Source organism: Salvelinus fontinalis, chromosome 10 (assembly GCF_029448725.1).
Source record: "Salvelinus fontinalis isolate EN_2023a chromosome 10, ASM2944872v1, whole genome shotgun sequence".
In the NCBI taxonomy this organism is placed as follows: Eukaryota; Metazoa; Chordata; class Actinopteri; order Salmoniformes; family Salmonidae; genus Salvelinus; species Salvelinus fontinalis.
The window spans coordinates 8,631,108-8,654,272 of NC_074674.1; the positions used below are offsets into that span (position 1 = coordinate 8,631,108).

At 44.9% G+C, this 23,165-nt stretch overlaps 1 protein-coding gene across 5 annotated transcripts in view; it reads left to right on the forward strand.

Annotated features, from left to right (window-relative positions):
• Positions 1 to 454: 454 nt before the first annotated feature.
• Positions 455 to 23,165, forward strand: part of LOC129863575 (globoside alpha-1,3-N-acetylgalactosaminyltransferase 1-like) — a 37,018-nt gene continuing 14,307 nt past the window's right edge. Inside the window, exons 1-4 of one of the 5 annotated variants that reach the window (XM_055935641.1) lie at positions 455 to 656; positions 16,093 to 16,147; positions 16,244 to 16,279; positions 22,926 to 22,997. In XM_055935641.1, the coding sequence (XP_055791616.1) occupies positions 647 to 656; positions 16,093 to 16,147; positions 16,244 to 16,279; positions 22,926 to 22,997 (173 nt within the window). In that variant the 5' untranslated portion in view covers positions 455 to 646. Of the gene's footprint in view, positions 657 to 16,092; positions 16,148 to 16,243; positions 16,280 to 20,340; positions 22,998 to 23,165 lie in introns of those variants that run through there. The other 4 variants (XM_055935642.1, XM_055935644.1, XM_055935643.1 and 1 more) reach the window with 4 other exon arrangements.

A 23,165-nucleotide genomic window follows, 5' to 3' on the forward strand; every position in this document is an offset into this window, starting at 1 on the left:
TTGGTGGACCAAGATTTCAAAGGTCAGATTAGGAAGGGAGAGGTGGTGTTTTCTCGATTGCTCCTCGTACATTGTACATTGAACTCGTCATTACGTCTGGTTGGCAACCATGTGAATGGTTGGTGTCTGGATTGTACGGTCAATGAAATGGTGGAGCATGTGTTATATTGTTGTAAGAATGTTGAAGAAAGGGGAAGATTGAAGTGTAGGTTCATTGAGGTTGGACATGGTTGGATGGGTTTGGAAGAGATTTTGGGGTTGGGGGAGGGTCTATTAGATGTTAGTAGGGCTCTTTTTTATTTCCTCAGAAGTACTGAGTTAGGTGGGAGGATTTAGAAATGTGGAGCTTATGTTGTAAACAGTGATGACCACACACTCCAGCACAGTAGGTGGCGTCATGCACCTTTTAACGTTTGGTTGCAGACTGCCATTATATCATCGAAGAAGAATCCGAGTAAGGTGGGGAAACCTCCCTCCAACAGTGTTTGCACCAATCCAATGCTTCTAAATACAGTGCCGGAGGGGGACTGAACAAATTCACACTTCGGGAGAGATGAAACGATGGGAGCTCAATGGAAATATTTATTTGTATAAAGAGACAGGAGAGAAAGCTGGGACCAGGTGAATCTCAGTATCATCAGCAAAAATGATACAAAGTGAGTACAAATCAATTGAAAAATAATTACTTAATGTTCTTACATGTAGATATTACTCGCCCAGATCTGCAAGGGTGAGTAAAATGGTCAGAGTGAGGTGTTCTCTAATTTTTTTGTCTGGAAGTAGCTAGCAACTGGACAACTTTAGACAGTTAGTTTGGGTGCTTGACTGCCGTTATGAATTCTGAACGCTCGGATCAACGCTACTCCTCGACCAGAGCGTCCAGTGCCCTCTGAACGCTCAGAGAGCGAAACGCTCCGAATTAACGAATGACCTAGAGTGCACTCTGACACACTGGAGGCAATTTACGAACGTACCCTTGGCTATGACCAGAGTTGTGCATTTCTAAATTGCCTCCAGTGTGTCAGAGTGCGCTCTGGGTCGTTCGTAGGTTGTGTTCCCTAAATTGAATCTGGAGTACCAGAGTGCGCACCGGGCGTTCGTAGGTTGTGTTCCCTAAATTGAATCTGGAGTACCAGAGTGCGCACCGGGCGTTCGTAGGTTGTGTTCCCTAAATTTAATCTGGAGTACCAGAGTGCGCACCGGGCGTTCGTACATTCTGAGCGTTGTCAGATTGTCCGTTAGTAAATTCAGAGCGTTTCTGTGCTTCTACATCTGCATTGCTTGCTCTTTGGGATTTTAGGCTGGGTTTCTGTATAAGCACTTTGTGTGTGACATCTGCTGATGTAAAAAGGGATTTACAAATACATTTGATTGGTTTCGCTCTCGGAGCGTTCCGAGCTCAAACTGGACTTTCTGGTCGAGGAGTAGCGTTGATCCGAGGGTTCTGACCTCACAACGGCAGTCTAGCTACTTCCAGATGCAAATGAGAAAACAAACTACTCTGACCATTTTACTCGCCCTAGCAGAGCTAGTTAGGCTGTGTTCATGTTATCCAGAGCTGGTTAGGCTGTGTTTGTTATCCAGAGCTGGTTAGGCTGTGTTCATGTTATCCAGAGCTGGTTAGGCTGTGTTTATGTTATTCAGAGCTGGTTAGGCTGTGTTCATGTTATCCAGAGCTGGTTAGGCTGTGTTCATGTTATCCAGAGCTGGTTAGGCTGTGGTCATGTTATCCAGAGCTGGTTAGGCTGTGTTCATGTTATCCAGAGCTGGTTAGGCTGTGTTTATGTTATCCAGAGCTGGTTAGGCTGTGGTCATGTTATCCAGAGCGTTGGTGACTAACTGCTGCTGGCAACAATTTAATGACGCTTTTTGCCGATGTTTACTGACACCAGGCTTATTCAACAGGTGATGCGCATTCATAAATTCATCAGTTATTCTGCTCTTTGGCACGCAGATGACAGTGCTCTGAAATCGGAGTAGATAGCCAGAGTGAATTTCCGAACCCGAATATACACTGAGCTCCAAAAGTATTGGGACTGTAGCTAGGTTTCCTTTCAATTGGTGACAGATTTGTATGCTAATATTCTAAAATCCGCATAAAGAAAATAGGTGCATTTAATCACCAGTGGTGTGTTTCCACCAAATGGATTTGTTGCAGTCAGTGCATGATGACATAGTGCACACAAAATGTGACCAACTGGCTTGAATTTATGTAGCAAAATTTGAAATGGTGTTTTTCACATTGGATAAAAGTAAAGAATCAGAGCTATAAAATGGTATATCAACACTACAGTTGAGGTTCAATGGGAAAGTAATTCTGATTTGAAAATGGATAAACTTGTAACCACAGTTATGAGAAAATTGCCCTTGAATGTGATACTGGAGAGCTCTTCTTTGTCTAGCACCCATTCAGGATTGTTCACACCCTCTTTTAAGCCTTAGCCTCACCCTTCTCTTTAGCGATTCACATGTGAGGCCAGGTGCTAAACAGAGTGAGTGCAGTACTGTACTGAACAACCAAAGATTTCATGACTAAAGGCTGGTTTATACTACGTCTATCAACATGTCTGGAGACAGTTGTCGTAGTGACATCCTGAACATTCTATTGTCGTCTGACATCAAACTTGTCATTGTCGTTATGAAAAAGTATAAACCAGAAAAATGACAGGCTGCATGACATCAGCAGCCTGGTGGTCCAAAATATCATAAGTGGTGTATTTTAACACCAATAAGTCCATCTATTTCAAAATGAATTTAGTAAATGTCAATTTTGACACCAATAAGTCCATCTATTTCAAAATGAATTTAGTAAATGTCAATTTTGACACCAATAAGTCCATCTATTTCAAAATGAATTTAGTAAATGTCAATCTAGTAAAACAGGGAACTAAAAGCAACTTTCTAACCTATGTTTTGGTTAGTTTCTAGCTAGTTAGCTAATGTTAAGTTAGCTGGACAGTTCAAATAATGCCCATATTTCTATTCATTATTACAGGAAAATAAACTCACAACAAGATCATTATTTACAAGTTAATGGTGAGTTAATTACAGAAAATAGCTTACGTTTGTGAGTGTGATGAAATAAAAGCAAGGCATTCTACTGGACAATTTTAGAACTTGGACACTGTCTTGTTGGCCTAATGTTATATCCTAATTTGACTTTTGTGTAGGTCATGTTGTTCTTCACATTACCATCTCGGGTAAACACACTATATATCAAATCAAATCTAAGTTTATTTGTCCCATGGACAAGATACAGAAGGTGTAAACGGTACAGTGAATTTTTTGCATAGTAGAGTCTTTTTGTTTACAAATCTAGCTGGCTAACAATGAACCATTATCCCAACTCATAACATTACAACTCTGCATGAATCTACACATAGCTATAACTAACCAACTAGGTTCAATGTTAGCCAGCTAGCTAACATTAGGCTATAACTATTAATGCAAATGGCTCTGAGATACGAATAATATTACTACACAGATAATTCCCATAACGGTTCAATGCCATCCAGCCAGCTAACAGTACGCTTTTACTTGCAATGAAAATGACTTTCTAACAAAATTAGAAACATATTATATCTGAAAATGTAGCTAACTAGACTTTCCTACCTGTATACATGTATGAACACTTCTCCCTCTCTGTCACGGATGACATGTTTGCCCTTAGTTTGAAGATGTCACTTCTGGAGACAGGTGTTTTTTGCAGTTCCTTGATGATATCTGTAACAAAGCAGCGTTAGAAAGGGTTAGCTACACATTCTGAGCAGCTCCCGTTATAGCCTCCCGGGTGGCGCAGTGGTCTAGGGCACTGCATCGCAGTGCTAGCTGCGCCACCAGAGTCTCTGGGTTCGCGCCCAGGCTGGGCTGGGTTCGCGCCCAGGCTCTGTCGCAGCCGGCCGCAACCGGGAGGTCCGTGGGGCGACGCACAATTGGCATAGCGTCGTCCGGGTTAGGGAGGGTTTGGCCGGTAGGGATATCCTTGTCTCAGTATGTAAAATGTAATGAAATGTAAAAAATGTTATAAAATGTATGCACTCTACTGTAAGTCGCTCTGGATAAGAGCGTCTGCTAAATGACTAAAATGTAAATGTAATAGACAGAAGGGTGCTACATGGCAGAACAATCTGAACTCATCTCTCGGCATGTCCAGCCCATCCATTATCTCAGCCAATCATGGCTAGCGGGAAGGTTCCTGTATTTTTTAGTGGCTCAACCAACTTGGCTCGTAATTGAACAATTTTATTTGTATTTACAGATGGCATACACGTTTGTTATTAAGGCACATTAAAGTTCAAATGTTCCAGAAGGCATTTCTGCCCAAAAGATGCATTTTGATTTAAAACAAAATTACATTCAAATGCCTCTCCTGTGAAGTGGCATACGGTTAGTTTCCTGAATCGAGTCACACATGTACTTAAGCTTTTATGTACCAAATACAAATCTAAAGTTCATTGAGTTTCCATTATTTATTAACACTTCGACATTCATTTGGATGCTACCATGATTAAGGATAGTCCTGAATTAATTGTGAATAATGATGAGTGAGAAAGTTAGACACACAAATACACTACCTGACCAAATGTTTGTGGACACCTGCTCATTCAACATTTCATTCCAAAAATCATGGGCCTTACTATGGAGTCGCGCCCCCCCCCCCCCCCCCCCTCCCTTTTGCTGCTATAACAGCCTCCACTTTTCTGGGAAAGCTTTCCTCTAGATCAGGGGTGTCAAACTCAAATACCCAGTGGGCCAAAATGTAAAACCTGAACAAAGTCGCGGGCCAACATTGAACAAATGAACCTTTTAATATGGACCCAAACAAGTTTTGCTTTAACATTGAATATGGAACAAGCATCGCTTATTACCATACAATATATAATTTAATAGTGGAGACATGCAAAATCGAATTTCAAATGAAAAAACACATCAATGGCATTCATTTATTAAATAAATAAAATTTAAATAAAAATCGTATGCCTCTTTTCTATTTGCAGCCTTCTGATTTAAATACCAAAATAAACTTTTTCCACTGGCTAATAATTTTACAAATAAAATTATAATAAATCAATCAACCATTCAAGCCCATGCCTTGTAGCAAGAAAAAGTGCACAAAGAAAACGTTAATTATTGCACACTGATCTAATCTGATGTGCCCAAGCCAGATACCTGGTATCTCTTCTTGGATGCTAGTTCATCAATGTCTGGGCTCAGGCTCTGAGCTGAAGAAATCCTCAGTATCGAGCGAAGGTGTTCATCAGTCAGACGTCTCCTGTGAGTTGTTTTGGTCATCTTCATCGAGGAGAAAAGTTGCTCGCATAGATAAGTGCTGCCGAACATGGAGTGCATCTGAGCAGCTTGGGTGCGGAGCTGAGGCATTGTGTCAGGGATGAACCGTGGAAACTGTGCGGCGCCCACAGCATCATACTTTGACTTCAGCGTGTCGTTGCACTGGAGTTCAATCAGCTCCATTTGGATGTTGGTTGGTGCATTTTCCACATCAACTGCGAAGGGATTACTAAGCAGTTCAAACCTACATTTCTGGACATCGAAGTCGGCAAATCGCCGGCTAAACTCAGCGGCGAGAAAACTGAGTTTTTCAGCAAACTGTGCGCATGGGAACACGGCGGTAGAGATCTGCGCTTTTATGGTTTGGCAGCAGGGAAAATGGCAAGGGTTTCCTTGCAGCATCTGATTCTCCCACAGGCACAGTTTAGTTTTAAAGGCCCTCACTGCAGCGTACATGTCTGTGATGATGTGCCCCCGCCCCTGAAGCTGCAGGTTCAGCGCATCGAGATGGCTCGAGATGTCACAGAGAAAGGTGTTACGGAGTCTAGTTGATAGGTAATCGACTAGTTGGACTGTTCCCCGGACTCCAGGCTTAGGAATTTGTACAATGCTTAACAAGGCTATTGAACATAACATTGGTGTCTGTCTTTATTCCTTAATCCAACTTCTCTTACAGAAACTTGGTATCAGATGTGGCTCGGAAAACACACGTTTGTTATTTTTGTAGCTAAGTACAGTATAGGCGCAGTTACGTTCCATATGCGAACACAAGCCGTTTCCTACTCACAACACTGATCAACTCGTTGTTAGCTGGCTAGCTAGCATCACTACCTACCTCCATGACTGAAGGCAAAGAAATCTCCTATTCCATTGCTATGGCAGCGAACATTCCGCCACCAAATCACATGGTTCTCACAGGGGACTGGAATACTAATTGGGACAACTTCAGGGATAAATTCGAGGACTATGCGCTGGCGACCGGTCTACATGAGAAACCCAACGAGGTACAAGCGGCAACTCTGAGGAGTTTAATGGGCAGCGAATGCAGGCATATCTACCGGCACAATCTCACCCTCACGGCACGACAACAGTGTGATGCAAAGGCTATATTGGATGCATTTGAGAATTACTTCAAACCCGCCCGAAACGTAATTTACGAGCGGTTCGTTTTCGGAAGCTGCAAACAGGAAGAGCGTGAGTCAGTACACAACTTTGTAACCCGTTTGAGAGAGAAATCCGCCACTTGTGAATACGGGGGATTGAAAGATGAACTGATTCGTGACAAAATAGTACTGGGAATTGCAAATGAGAATACGCGCCGGCGTCTACTGAGAGAGAGAGGCTTAACATTAGTAACTGCCATCGAAATGTGCCGCACTGCTGAAGTCACTGACATGAGAATGAGAGCAATGGAAACGGAAACCCCACGCTCCGACGTTGATACTGTTCACGCTGTTGCTAGGTAGACATTCAGACAAAACCAATCGAGGCAGAGTAATTCACCACGAACGGTGAACACAGAGAGCCCCGTAGCATGTAAATACTGTGGGAATACACACACACGTGGCAAAGAGCACTGCCCGGCCTATGGAAAACCATGCAGAGCTTGTGGAACTAATAATCACTTTGCAAAAGTGTGTCTCAAAAGCAAAAGAAGGGTGAGTGAGGGCAAGATTCACTGTGTTGATGATGTTACTCAATGTTCAGAGCTGAACAGTGAAAGTGACATTTACATGCATGAATCCATTGGGGCTGTACACTCAAGAGGGAAGAAATGGTTTGTGACACTACGATTACACAACAAGCAACAACAATGTCAACTGGATTCGGGTGCTGCATGCAACGTAATGAGCTACAAAGACAAAATCAATCTGGCACCTGACACACATCTATTGCCCAGCGATACTAGACTAAAGCTGTACTCAGGAGAACTAATGAGCTCTATGGGCACCTTTGAGACCGAATGTGTTATTCGGGGACGCAAACACAAGCTGGAGTTCGAGATTGTGAAAACCAGTCAAAATCCTCTCCTCTCAGGCTCTACATGCGAACGCCTGGGACTGATGCAGTTCACTGTACCAAATGACCTGCACATTGTGGATCATGTCCAGCATGGACCCCTGTCCAAAGAACAACTACTCAGCAGATATGACGATGTATTCAACATGCCCGTTGAATCAGTGCCTGGGGAGGTACACTTTGAAGTGGATGAGAGCATTACTCCAGTCCAGTGTGCTCCTCGCAATGTGCCCATTGCAATGAAAGTGGCTGTGAAGGCCCAGCTGGACAAGTATGAGGCCGATGGCCACATGACATCTGTGACTGAACCAACTGACTGGATCAGCAATATGGTCATAGAAAAAAACCAGAGAAGCTGAGGGTCTGCATCGACCCAAAGCATCTGAACCAAGCACTGAAACGATCCCACTACATCATGCCGACACTAGAGGATGTCCTCTATAAGCTTCCCAAGGCCAGGATTTTCACCTTGGTGGATGCCCGAGATGCATTCCTTCAATGCAAGCTGGACGAAGAAAGCAGCTTCATGACTACCTTCTGGACCCCCTGGGGTCGGAAACGCTGGCTCAAGCTCCCGTTTGGTGTCTCAGTGGCGCCTGAGGTATACCAACGCAAGCAGCACGAGTTACTGGCTGGGCTCAAGGGCATTGAACCCATCGCCGATGATATCCTGATCGTAGGCTGTGGTGAAACAGACGAAGAAGCAGAACGCGACCACGATGTGAAGCTCCTGGCACTGATGGAGCGCTGCCGATCAGTTAAGCTTCGTCTTGGCCTGAAGAAGCTGCAGTTCAAGGTGAAAGACGTCCACTTCCATGGCCACATTCTCTCGGCAAGAGGCCTGAAGCCGGACCCAGACAAGGTCCAAGCGATCCTCGACATGCCAAACCCGTCTGATGCAAAAGGAGTACAGCGTCTCATCGGCTTTGCAAACTATCTTGCAAAGTTCATGCCACACCTATCAGCAGTCTGTGAGCCTCTGCGCCGGTTGCTGGACAAAGACACACCATGGCACTGGCTACCCAAGCACGAGGCCGCAGTGCAGGAGATGAAATCTCTGGCTTCATCCATGCCAGTGTTGCGCTACTACGACGTCACGAAGCCTGTCACAATCCAGAGCGACTCTAGCCAAAGGGGACTTGGATGCTGCCTTATGCAGGAAGGCCAGCCCGTTGCGTTTGCCTCGAGAGCGCTCACCCCCACCGAACAAAACTATGCACAAATTGAGAAAGAGTGCCTCAGCATCGTCTTCTCCTGCCAGCGATTCCATCACTACTTATATGGTCGAGAGCTGGTCACCGCTGAAACTGACCATAAACCACTCATTGCCATATTCAGTAAACCTCTCCTCAACGCGCCTAAGAGGCTTCAAAGTATGCTCCTGACTCTGCAAAACTACAGCCTGAAGGTCATTTACAAGCCAGGACCTGAGATGTACATCAGCGACACACTGAGCATGGCAACAGCACAATGTACAGGTAGAGGCACTGCCTATCAGCGGCAGGCCATCTGTTCGCTACAGCAGGAACAACAAGATGTTCAACGGATCAATCAGGCAGACTACTTAAACGTGACAGATCACCGCCTAGCCCAGATCAGGCAACATACTGACAAGGACGAACACCTACAGTCACTGAAGTCCATGGCTCTCGCAGGTTGGCCATATCTGAAAGAGGAGACACCTTTCACAGTGAGAGAATACTGGACCTTTCGAGATGAGATCAGTGTGAAAAATGGCGTCTTGTTCAGAGGTCAGAAGGTCATTATTCCCAAATCACTACGTCCAGAGATGCTTACCCGCATACACTCCAGTCACGTTGGAGGTGACGCATGCTACCGTCAGGCTCGTGAAACATTATACTGGCCAAACATGCAAGCAGAAATTAAAGACTTTGTCAGCAACTGTACCACATGCAACGAGTACGCTCATGAACAGCAAAAGGAAACCATGATGTCACACGAACTGCCCACAAGGGCCTGGCAAATCATCAGCATGGACTTATTCAGCCACAGACAAAAGGACTATCTTCTCCTCGTTGATCATTACTCTGACTTTTCGGAAATTGAACTGCTCCCTGACTTGTCTGCAGAGACGGTCATAAAGCGCTGCAAGGCGCAGTTTGCAAGGCAAGGTCAGCCTGACAAGGTAATCACGGACAATGGCCCACAATTCACTGCACAGTTCAAGCGTTTCGCCTCAGAATGGGAGTTTGACCACGTGACCTCCTCTCCAAGACACCCAAAAGCAAATGGCAAGGCAGAATCAGCTGTCAAGATTGCAAAAAACCTGTTAAGCAGGGCCTTGCGCGACAGCAACGACCCATGGAAAGCGATCTTACAGTGGAGGAACACACCCACCGAAAACATGGACAGCAGCCCAGCACAACGCCTTCTGTCCAGACGTCTGAAGACTACTATCCCCGTAGCTAGCAAGCTATTTGAGCCCTGCGTCATGGTTGGCGTCACGGACAAACTGCGTCACAGAAAGCAGCTCGCTAAGTGCTTCTACGACCGGACTGCTCGAGACCTACCAGAGCTGGAGGTGGGTGAAACTATAAGGATGAAACCGCTGCCGGGAGACCACACAGGACTTTGGAGGCTGGGCACATGCCTACAGAGAGTTGCACCACGTTCTTACCTGGTGGATGTTGGTGGCTCCCTCTATCGTCGCAATCGGGTGGATCTGCGCGTAGCAGAGCAGACAAACCAGAACATGCCATACACTCACCTAGATGAGCTGGATCACAGTCCAGGCCTAAGGGTAAGGGGTGCAGAATTGAGACATGAGCCAACTGAAGGTGAAGCTTCTACCCCACCAAACTCTCCAGCTCGTGGCCCTAATCCTACCCCTGTCAGAGCCAATACTTACTCACGGGTGGGTCGGCTGTGCAAGCCACCGGACAGGCTTACTCTGTAAGCAAGAGACTTAACTTGTTGTCTGTTAATTTAAAAAAAAAAAAAAAAAAAAAAAAAAAAGGAAGATGACAGCTGAAGTAAAAAGAAAATGTCATGCTTTTCAATTGTTATGACTTGACTGTTAAGAACTCAATGTTATGCCGTTATGTTTGCACTTTCTATTGAAAAGGATGATGTTACGGAGTCTAGTTGATAGGTAATCGACTAGTTGGACTGTTCCCCGGACTCCAGGCGTAGGGATTTGTACAATGCTTAACAAGGCTATTGAACTTAACATTGGTGTCTGTCTTTATTCCTTAATCCAATTTATCTTACAGAAACAAAAGGCCTGCTCACAGAAACTTTTGCTCCCAGAGCTCTGCTGTATCCTTCCCTTTGGTTTCCAGGAATTGACATATTTCCTCATGCAGCTCGAAACATCTGTTCAGTACCTTTCCTCTGCTTAGCCATCTCACCTCTGTGTGATACGGCACGTCTGCGTATTCCGAACCACACTCCTCTAGAAATTTTTTAAACTGGCGGTGATTCAGACCTTTGGCTCTTATAAAGTTAACTACCTGTGTTACTGTGGTCATAACATGTTCCATCTTTAGGGCTTTGGCACACAGTGATTCCTGATGTATGATGCAGTGGTAAACAGTTAGCTCACCAGCACAGTTCTCTTCCCGCATCTTCTCCCGAACCATGCCCACCAGTCCACTCTTTTTACCGCACATCGCTGGCGCACCATCTGTCGTTAATCCAACGAGTTTATCCCACGGCAGCTTTATTTCAGTTACACATTTGGAAACCTCCTCAAAGATTTCCTTTCCTGTGGTTGTGCCATGCATTGATTTGAATCCCAATAGCTCCTCCGTAACACACAGATTTGAGTCCACTCCACGGATGAAGACTGACAGCTGAGCAGTATCAGATGCGTCGCAGCTCTCATCCACAGCGAGGGAGAACGCAACGAAATCTTTTCCCTTTTCCATCAGCTGGTCATACAGATTGGTGGCAAGATCACATGTGCGATCAGCTACTGTGTTCCTGCTCAGGCTCACGTTTGAAAATGCTTGCTTTTTCTCTGGGCATACGAGGTCACAAACTTTCATCATGCACTTTTTCACGAACTCTCCCTCATTAAAGGGCCGGGCTGATTTTGCGATCTCTGCTGCCACTATATAACTAGCCTTTACAGCAGCCTCACTTTGTGATGTGGCTTTTTTGAACATATTCTGTTGTGAAACCAAACTTCTTTTCATCTCCTCTACTTTCTGGCTCCTTTGAGTCATGTCCTGGTCCTTGTATTTGTCATGGTGTTTCGTTTCATAGTGTCGTCTAATGTTGTACTCCTTACTTTCAGCCACGTTGACTCCACAAATAAGACAAACAGGTTTGTCTTTTACATATGTAAACAGATATTCTGCCTCCCACTTGTCCAGAAAGCTCCTGTTTTCTGCCTTTCTTTTCGCCATTTTTGGGAAGGGGTAGCGCGCTGACAGTTGTAGCGTCTATGTTGCTATGACTACTGTCACAGAGGAGAGGGCGTTTCTAGGTCCTGTCCTGATTGGCGCGCGAAAACAACAGCAGAGCATTATGGGATTCGTAGTATTAGCGGTGAATGCGCTGTATAATACCGGCGGGACAGCTCTAGTAGTAATTTGGTATTGTCTCGCGGGCCAAATATAATTACAGAGTTTGACACCCATGCTCTAGATGTTGGAACATTTGTTGTGGGGACTTGCTTCCATTCAGCCTCAAGAGCGTTAGTGAGGTCTGTCACTGATATTGGGCAATTAGGCCTGGCTCGCAGTCGGCGTTCCAATTCATCCCAAAGTTGTTTGATGGAGCTGAGGTAAGGGCTCTGAGCAGGCCAGTCAAGTTTCTCCACACTAATCTTGAGAAAGCATTTCTATTTGGACCTCGCTTTGTGCACGGGGGCGTTGTCATGCTGAAACAGGAAAGGGCCTTCCCTAAACTGTTGCCACAAAGTTTGAAGCATTTAAACTGTCTAGAATGTCCTTGTATGCTGTAGCGTTAAGATTTCCCTTCACTGGAACTAAGGGGCCCAAACCATGAAAAACTGCCCCAGACCACTATTCCTGCTCCACCAAACTTTACAGTTGGCACTATGCATTTGGCAAGTAGCGTTCTCCTGGCATCCGCCAAACACAGATTTGTCCATCGGACTGGCAGATGGTGAAGCGTGATTCATCACTCCAGAAAACGCATTTCCACTGCCCCAGAGTCCAATGGCAGTCCGACTGACTGTGACGTTTCTATTGGACACAAAATAATCAGAAACTTTTGTGACTACTTTAATACACATATAAGATAATCTTTTCCCAATACTTTTGGTCCCCTAAAATGGGGTGACTCTGTACAACAAGTGCTGTAATTTCTAAACGGTTGACCTGATATGGATGAAAATATCCTCAAACTATAGCTGACAGTCAGCACTTTGTCCTCACTGTATTATTTCAAGTGCTGGAGTAAAGAGCCCCCAAGAAATGTGTCACTGTCCCAATGTTTGAGCTCACTGTATACAATGTATTTGGAAAGCATTCAGAGCCCTTGACTTTTTCCACATTTTGTTACGTTACAGCCTTATTGTAAAATGTATTAAATTGTTTTTTCCCCTCATCAATCTACACACAACACCCCATGATGACAAAGCAAAAACAGGTTTTTAGAAATGTTTGCAAATGTATAAAAAAAAATTGTTGTTGAAATATTACATTTTTATAACTATTCAGACCCTTTACTCAGTACTTTGTTGAAGTACTTTTAGCAGCGATTACAGCCTCTAGTTTTCTTGGGTATGACGCTACAAGCTTGGCACACCTGTATTTGGGGGGTTTCTTCCATTATTCTCTATATATCCTCTCAAGCTTTGTCAGATTGGATGGGGAGAGTCACTGTTCCCAACTTCTTCCATTTAATAATAATTTACAAGGACGGCCAAACCCAGACGGCGCTGGGCCAATTGTGCGACGCCCTAGGGGACTCCCAATCACGGCCGGTTGTGATACAGCCTGGATCATGTCCAATCAATCAAATGTACCACAGGTGGACTCCAATCAAGTTGTAGAAACATCTCAAGGATGATCAATGGAAACAGGATGCACCTGAGCTCAATTTCGAGTCTTATAGCAAAGGGTCTGAATACTTACGGAAATACAATTTCTAAAAACCTGTTTTCGCTTTGTCATTATGGGGTATTGTGTGTAGATTGATGAGAGAAAAAAAACGATTTAATACATTTTAGAATAAGGCTGTAACGTAACAAAATGTGGAAAAAGTCAAGGGATCTGAATACTTTCCGAATGCACAGTATATGGCTCTGGCTATGTGAAACAGGTGTTGGACATGTCTTCACACGACCAAGCATTTAAGACCATATTTTTTAAATGCCTAACTGCTTCAATCGGCCCCAGGGGCATACATGGGTTAGGTGTTGAATGTTGTAAGATTGGATAGCATATTCAGGATGTGGCTTGCATTGAAATGCTTGTCTCAGGAAAATAATCATTAAAAAAAAATTCATATTGAAATATGTGTAAAAATCTATATTCCCTGTGGTGAATCTGTAGATCTCCATGTAAATGTAAAGTGAGGCCTTTGGGCAGCACTCAGCTTTAGTATGCTATTAATTCAGAGAGTAACCAGGTTTCCATCCAACCTTTTCATGTGAGTAAAGGCAGGCACAATGTTTACAGAAACCTTTTCAGTAAACTTTCCTAATTTCGACATAACCAAATATGCTAGACAAGGTGGGATATTTTTGTGTCGGAAAAGGAATGATGCAACATTAAAGTGAATTATGCAAATGTTGGTGGAAATGCTTTTATTCACAAATATTGATATAATAACAGTCATATCAAAGTAAATTTGGAGTCACATGATGACATGTTGTGTGGTCCTCCCACTACGACTTGTCGGGAAACCATGCAGTTTACCAGGCTACAGATTAACCCTCCTGTTGTGCTCCTTTCATGTGAATTCATTCTGTGTTTCCGCTCCAAAATGACCGCCCCATTATAGCTGATTATAAATCCATAATAATACATATATTATCACCTAATGTTGTGTTAGATCTTTTTATCAACTTATGTTCTTGTGAACATTACAAGTTTTGAACTTTTTATTTATGGCCTGTAGGCCTCATTGACCTGAGCTCATACAACTTGTTTTTGAGTTTAAAAAAGGCATAATGTATGGATTATTTTCACTATAACAAATACTCTGATGAAACATATTGTGCTATTTATCGCAGACTACTTTGTGTCAAGGTTTAACAAGGACTCTCTCCTCCTCGCCAGTGTCATGATCAAAGATATGATCAAGAGCCTCACATACAGTATATCGTTCGGTCATTGTGCTGCCACAGAATGAATTGTGAGCAAGGCCTCAAAAAAGCTTTATATACCAGAGCTGTGAGAAAAGTTCTATATATTATTGAAACAATGTTGCGATTGTTTGTGAGAATGCCAACATGTGTGGTTCCCGTGGGGGAAAGATTCTATTGGGGAAAGGTTCCCGTGGGGGTTGCCATGGAAGCCAAGAAGGGAAGTGAGGTGTGAGTGTGTGTGCTCAAACATCTGATGAATGGGCATGTGCCTGAACTCAATTTTATACACTAATTGTAGTCTTACCCATTAATTTCTAATTCCCGGTCCTTTTTGACCGGGAACACCACAGGTGTACAAAAGTTAAATAAAACACCCAAAATGTAATGAAAATCATCAAAATGTATTTTGTGTGTTTAGATGCCCTGTGTGGACAAAGTCATGGAACATTATGACAATCAGATTAAATTAACTACATTTTTCAGATAGAATACTTGTAAATCGGTCCAATTTGACCGGAACACAGCAGGAGGGTTAAATAAATGATGATGAACATCACAGAGAGGTGAAAGTTCAAGGCGATGAGCTTGATGCTCCTTTCCAGTAAATATTGAGGGTGTTATTCTGGTGACATGATCATCAATGCTTGTCTGCTATTTGACAAATCAAAATAATCTATCTTTTTTTGTCCAAATAATCTCATCATGTAAACTAAATGTGCGCTCTAGCCAACTCTTCACTGTGGGCTAGAGCGCATGTCTTGCCTTCATTATGAGATTATTATGGACTAAAGAGCTGGAGAATTTTCATTTTCACAACCTTTTTCCATAATGAGAAAACCACCGGTAGAGTTGAAAATGCGACACATTGGAATTTAATCACAAAAGCTGTTTATGTGCCCAACGTCATCACGCACAGCCTTTTATCTGCAACAAGTTGATTCAATTAGAAACTTCTGTGGTGGGAAAATGCACATATATTTTTTTTTTTTTAGATTTTAGAACATTTCCATGAAAAATCTAGAGCCATTTGGATGGAAACCTAGCTAGTGTAGGTGTGCGTGCATCTGGTACAAGTGACAGTTTGGGCCAAATTATAAAGTGATTTGTTTATTTATTTTAGATCTAAAGAAAGCTGTTGCGGTCTATTTGGTGCCTGCACTCATTGAAAGCATTCAAATATTATGAAAATCCTGAACACCTAATAAGGCTATCAATCAATGTTGTTTTTTGTTCTCCTGCTCTTGATTTAGGGAAAGGAGATACCTAGTCAGCTGTACAACTGAATGCATTCAACTGAAATCTGTCTTCCACTTTAACCCAACTTCCGGTTACTGGCCCAACCTCCTACCCACCTGGCTGTGTGTGTGTGTGTGTGTGTGTGTGTGTGTGTGTGTGTGTGCATTATATTGTTTTATATTGTATTGCATTATAATTACCATAAAATATAGTTACAGTACTTATTATTTAGCAGAAATTAATGTTCCTTCATCTCATATTGTTGGTTGTTAATGACAGTTTTTTTCCTTCTTCTCCAGAGCGTGAACACTGGCTACTTACTTTAGTAATGGCTGGGGGAATGGTTCTCTGCTGGTAATGACATTTGAGAAGCTGTAGCCTACATTTGAACTTTTGTTTTGTTTTTATTGTCATCACTATTGTTTGATTCTTTTATTCTCCTCATCAAAGGCTTGTCTTCTCACGCTGCACATCTGTCTTTCTCAAGTAAGAAAACATGTATTACAATGCTGGGTGACTGCTGTGCTGTAAGGTGTGGCTAAAGCTGTGCTGTAAGGTGTTGCTTAAGCTTGGTGAAAGCTGTGCTGTAAGGTGTGGTTAAAGCTGGGTGAAAGCTGTGCTGAAAGGTGTGGTTAAAGCTGAGTGAATGCTGTGCTGTAAGGTGTGGTTAAAGCTGGGTGAAAGCTGTATTGTAAGGTGTGGGTAAAGCTGGGTGAAAGCTGTACTGTAAGGTGTGGTTAAAACTGGGTGAATGCTGTGCTGTAAGGTGTGGTTAAAGCTGTGCTGTAAGGTGTTGTTAAAGCTGTACTGTAAGGTGTGGTTAAAGCTGGGTGAATGCTGTCCTGTAAGGTGTGGTTAAAGCTGTGCTGTAAGGTGTGGCTAAAGCTGGGTGAATGCTGTGCTGTAAGGTGTGGCTAAAGCTGTACTGTAAGGTGTTGTTAAAGCTTGGTGAAAGCTGTGCTGTAAGGTGTGGTTAAAGCTGGGTGAAAGCTGTATTGTAAGGTGTGGGTAAAGCTGGGTGAAAGCTGTACTGTAAGGTGTGGTTAAAGCTGGGTGAATGCTGTGCTGTAAGGTGTGGTTAAAACTGGGTGAATGCTGTGCTGTAAGGTGTGGTTAAAGCTGTGCTGTAAGGTGTTGTTAAAGCTGGGTGAATGCTGTCCTGTAAGGTGTGGTTAAAGCTGGGTGAATGCTGTCCTGTAAGGTGTGGTTAAAGCTGGGTGAAAGCTGTACTGTAAGGTGTGGTTAAAGCTGGGTGAATGCTGTCCTGTAAGATGTGGTTAAAGTTGGGTGAAAGCTGTGCTGTAAGGTGTGGTTAAAGCTGGGTGAAAGCTGTACTGTAAGGTGTGGTTAAAGCTGGGTGAATGCTGTCCTGTAAGGTGTGGTTAAAGCTGTACTGTAAGGTGTGGTTAAAGTTGGGTGAAAGCTGTGCTGTAAGGTGTGGTTAAAGCTGGGTGAAAGCCGTGCTGTAAGGTGTGGTTAAAGCTGGGTGAATGCTGTCCTGTAAGGTGTGGTTAAAGTTGGGTGAAAGCTGTGCTGTAAGGTGTGGTTAAAGCTGGGTGAAAGCTGTACTGTAAGGTGTGGTTCAAGCTGGGTGAAAGCTGTACTGTAAGGTGTGGTTAAAGCTGGGTGAATGCTGTCCTGTAAGGTGTGGTTAAAGCTGGGTGAAAGCTGTGCTGTAAGGTGTGGTTAAAACTGGGTGAAAGCTGTACTGTAAGGTGTGGTTAAAGCTGGGTGAAAGCTGTACTGTAAGGTGTGGTTAAAGCTGGGTGAAAGCTGTGCTGTAAGGTGTGGTTAAAGCTGTGCTGTAAGGTGTGGTTAAAGCTGAGTGAATGCTGTGCTGTAAGGTGTGGTTAAAGCTGGGTGAAAGCTGTGCTGTAAGGTGTGGTTAAAGCTGGGTGAAAGCTGTGCTGTAAGGTGTGGTTAAAGCTGGGTGAATGCTGTGCTGTAAGGTGTGGTTACATTTTAGTCTAGGAGTGGAATGACTGCACAATGAAAGGGCAGAGTGAACCGGCTAAACTGCTTTTGATTCTTTTTTGACCCTGTAGATAGAATCGTCTATGGCGCTGTATTACAAATTCCATTGTTTGATAATGACAACACAAACAAAAAAACATGTTCTTGTTATGCTGATGAAGGAGGACCCAAAAGCGACGTAATAGAAACAGAGTCTTTATTCCAGTCTTAAACAAACAATGATGTTCCTGGATATTATCCAAAGGTAATCCAAAACAGGAAACTGAAAACCTCTTGTCAGAAGAGAGGAACGACTGGAGACGCGACCACCAACTGCAGGTCGCTTCAGGAAGGCACAGACCGTAGCTGACATAGACACCTGCTCACACGCAACATCTGACAAAAGCAAAAAACACAACAGGGCGGAACAAGGACACTGAGCAGCTAACCTCAAACAAGAATCCGACAAAGACAGAAGCAGAAAACAGAGGGAGAAATAGGGACTCAAATCAGAGGGCAAAATAGGGGACAGGTGTGAAAGAGTAAATAAGGTCGTTAGGAGAATGAGAACCAGCTGGGAGCAAGAACGGAACGATAGAGAGAGAGAGCGGGAGAGGGAAAAAAGGGAGGAGGAGAGAGAGGAATAGAAAGAGGGAAAGAACCTAATAAGACCAGCAGAGGGAAGCACAGGGACAAGACATGAAGATCAAAGACAAAACATGACAGTACCCCCCCACTCACCAAGCGCCTCCTGGCGCACTCGAGGAGGAACCCTGGCGGCGACGAAGGAAATCATCAATCAACGAACGGTCCAGCACGTCCCGAGATGGAACCCAACTCCTCTCCTCAGGACCGAAACCCTCCCCATCCACTAAGTACTGTTTACCACGTCCCTGAGAACGCATGTCCATGATCCTCCGTTCCTTGTAAATAGGTGCGCCCTCGACAAGGACGGGAGAGGGGGAGGGAAGACGAACGGAGGCGCGAAGAAAAGGCTTGACACAAGAGACATGGAAGACAGGGTGGACGCGACGAAGATGTCGCGAAAGAAGCAGTCGCACAGCGACAGGATTAACGACCTGAGAGACACGAAACGGACCAATGAACCGCGGAGTCAACTTGCGAGAAGCTGTCGTAAGGGAAAGGTTACGAGTGGAAAGCCACACTCTCTGACCGCGACAATACCTAGGACTCTTAATCCTACGTTTATTGGCGGCTCTCACAGTCCTCCCCGCAGACGAAGGCAGACCGGTACTAAAGTCTAAGGCGATCTGAGACCATGGTCGAGAAGGAATGGGAAGCGGTCTAAGACGACCGGCATGAGGAGAGTTACCTGACTTAGTCTGCGCGCAGTCCGAACAAGCAGCCACGAAACGGCGCGTGTCCCGCTCCTGAGTAGGCCACCAAAACCGCTGGCGAATAGAAGCAAGCGTACCCCGAACACCGGGGTGACCAGCTAACTTGGCAGAATGAGCCCACTGAAGAACAGCCAGACGAGTAGAGACAGGAACGAACAGAAGGTTACTAGGACAAGCGCGCGGCGACGCCGTGTGAGTGAGTGCTTGCTTTACCTGTCTCTCAATTCCCCAGACAGTCAACCCGACAACACACCCTTCAGGGAGAATCCCCTCGGGTTCGGTAGAAACCACAGGAGAACTAAAGAGACGGGATAAAGCATCAGGCTTGGTGTTCTTATTTCCCGGACGATAGGAAATCTCGAACTCGAAACGAGCGAAAAACAACGCCCAACGAGCTTGACGTGCATTAAGTCGTTTGGCAGAACGGATGTACTCAAGGTTCTTATGGTCAGTCCAAACGACAAAAGGAACGGTCGCCCGCTCCAACCACTGTCGCCATTCGCCTAAGGCTAAGCGGATGGCGAGCAGTTCGCGGTTACCCACATCATAGTTGCGCTCCGATGGCGACAAGCGATGAGAAAAGTAAGCGCAAGGATGGACCTTATCGTCAGACTGGAAGCGCTGGGACAGAATGGCTCCCACGCCCACCTCTGAAACGTCAACCTCGACAATGAATTGTTTAGTGACGTCAGGAGTAACAAGGATAGGGGCGGATGTAAAACGCTTCTTGAGGAAATCAAAAGCTCCCTGGGCGGAACCGGACCACTTAAAGCAAGACTTGACAGAAGTCAGAACTGTGAGAGGGGCAGCCACTTGACCGAAATTACGAATGAAACGCCGAAAGAAATTAGCGAAACCGAGAAAGCGCTGTAACTCGACACGTGACTTAGGAACGGGCCAATCGCTGACGTCCTGGACCTTAGCGGGATCCATCTGAATGCCTTCAGCAGACAGATAATCCTCGAGAGCCTTACGTTCGGAAGCCGACAGAGAGAATAATCTACCCCGAGGGGAAGTGGTCCCCGGAAGGAGATCAATACAACTATCATACGACCGGTGAGGAGGAAGAGAGCTGGCTCTGGACCGACTGAAGACCGTGCGTAGATCATGATATTCCTCCGGCACTCCTGTCACATCACCAGGCTCCTCCTGAGTAGAGGGGACAGAAGAAACAGGAGGGATAGCAGACATTAAACACTTCACATGACAAGAAACGTTCCAGGATAGGATAGAATTACTAGACCAATTAATAGAAGGATTATGACATACAAGCCAGGGATGACCCAAAACAACAGGTGTAACAGGTGAACAAAAAATCAAAAAAGAAATGGTCTCACTGTGGTTACCAGATACTGTTAGGGTTAAAGGTAGTGTCTCATATCTGATACTGGGGAGAGGACTACCATCTAAGGCGAACATGGGTGTGAGCCTCCCTAACTCTCTGAGAGGAATGTCATGTTTCCGAGCCCATGCTTCGTCCATAAAACAACCCTCAGCCCCAGAGTCTATCAAGGCACTGCAGGAAGCAGCCGACCCGGTCCAGCGTAGATGGACCGACAAGGTAGTACAGGATCTTGATGGAGAGACCTGAGTAGTAGCGCTCACCAGTAGCCCTCCGCTTACTGATGAGCTCTGGCCTTTAACTGGACATGACATGACAAAATGTCCAGCAGAACCGCAATAGAAGCAAAGGCGGTTGGTGATTCTCCGTTCCCTCTCCTTAGTCGAGATGTGAATACCTCCCAGCTGCATGGGCTCAGTCTCTGAGCCGATGGAAGGAGATGGTTGAGATGCGGAGAAGGGAAACCCCGTTAACGCGAGCTCTCTTCCACGAGCTCGGTGACGAAGATCTACCCGTCGTTCTATGCGGATGGCGAGTGCAATCAAAGAGTCCACGCTGGAAGGAACCTCCCGGGAGAGAATCTCATCCTTAACCTCAGCGTGGAGTCCCTCCAGAAAACGGGCGAGCAACGCCGGCTCGTTCCAGTCACTGGATGCAGCAAGAGTACGAAACTCTATAGAGTAATCCGTTATGGATCGATCACCTTGACATAGGGAAGCCAGACCCCTGGAAGCCTCCTACCCAAAAACTGAACGATCAAAGACCCGTATCATCTCCTCCTTAAAGTTCTGATAAACGTTAGAACACTCAGCCCTTGCCTCCCAGATAGCTGTGCCCCACTCCCGAGCCCGCCCAGTAAGGAGTGATATGACGTACGCGATCCGAGCTCTCTCTCCAGAGTATGTGTTGGGCTGGAGAGAGAACACAATATCACACTGGGTGAGAAAGGAGCGACACTCAGTGGGCTGCCCAGAGTAACATGGTGGATTATTAACCCTAGGTTCCGGAGACTCGGAAGACCAGGAAGTAGCTTGTGGTACGAGACGAAGACTCTGAAACTGTCCTGAGAGATCGGAGACCTGAGCGGCCAGGGTCTCAACGGCATGACGAGCATCAGACAAGTCCTGCTCGTGTCTGCCGAGCATTGCTCCCTGGAACTTGACGGTAGTGTTGAGAGAATCCATAGTCGCTGGGTCCATTCTTGGTCGGATTCTTCTGTTATGCTGATGAAGGAGGACCCAAAAGCGACGTAATAGAAACAGAGTCTTTATTCCAGTCTTAAACAAACAATGATGTTCCTGGATATTATCCAAAGGTAATCCAAAACAGGAAACTGAAAACCTCTTGTCAGAAGAGAGGAACGACTGGAGACGCGACCACCAACTGCAGGTCGCTTCAGGAAGGCACAGACCGTAGCTGACATAGACACCTGCTCACACGCAACATCTGACAAAAGCAAAAAACACAACAGGGCGGAACAAGGACACTGAGCAGCTAACCTCAAACAAGAATCCGACAAAGACAGAAGCAGAAAACAGAGGGAGAAATAGGGACTCAAATCAGAGGGCAAAATAGGGGACAGGTGTGAAAGAGTAAATAAGGTCGTTAGGAGAATGAGAACCAGCTGGGAGCAAGAACGGAACGATAGAGAGAGAGAGCGGGAGAGGGAAAAAAGGGAGGAGGAGAGAGAGGAATAGAAAGAGGGAAAGAACCTAATAAGACCAGCAGAGGGAAGCACAGGGACAAGACATGAAGATCAAAGACAAAACATGACAGTTCTAGAATGTATTTAGTGTTTTCATTTTATCAGACACTCTTATCCAGATTGAGTGACAGTAGTTAGTGCATACAATTTTGTACTTGTGTTCCCCCCCCCCCCTCCCTCATGGGAATCAAACCCACTAACCTGGTTGTGGCATTACAAGCGGTGTGCTCTACCAACTGAGTCACATAGGTGTTCATGTGGTATGGCAACCCAGATGGCACACTTTTCTCTTATTTATTTATTTAGTTTCATATACTGCACTAATTTAACATAGTGGTGGTCCTGTGTTGCTTAGTTGGCAGAACATGGTGCTTGCAACGCCGAGTATCATGGGTTTGATTCCCGCTGGGCCACCCATACAAAAAATAAATGCATGCATGATTTGGATAAAAGTGTCTGCTAAATGGCATATATATTATTTTACATGGATAAGACCAGGATTACTCAACTATGGACTGGAATACCCCACTCTGCCTCCAAGGTGTCTAGTTAGACACCTACTTCTGCATAAACTATCTCTGTTTTATTACATTTTTTGTCATTTAGCAGACACTCTTATCCAGAGGAACTTACAGTAGTGAGACCATACATGTTCATACTGGTTCCCTGTGGGAATCAAGCCAACAACCCCGGCATTGCAAACGTCATGCTCTACTACCTCTTTTCTGTCTCTGTCCGTCTGTCCGTCTGTCCGTCTGTCTGTCTGTCTGTCAGTGAAGGTCTCAGTGAGTATGTGGAGGGGTTAACATGGCGCCAGGTGAATCACCAGGTTGTGCTGAATCACAGGTGAGTGAGTACGTGTGGGCACGCAGTGTACTCTTTATACTATTAATACATTTGTATTACTTAATCAACCAACCGTAGCCTGGTCCCAGATCTGTTTGTGCCATCATGCCACTCCTTTTCATCCCAAACATGACAAGGAGTGGCATCATGTCAACTCCTTTCCATCAC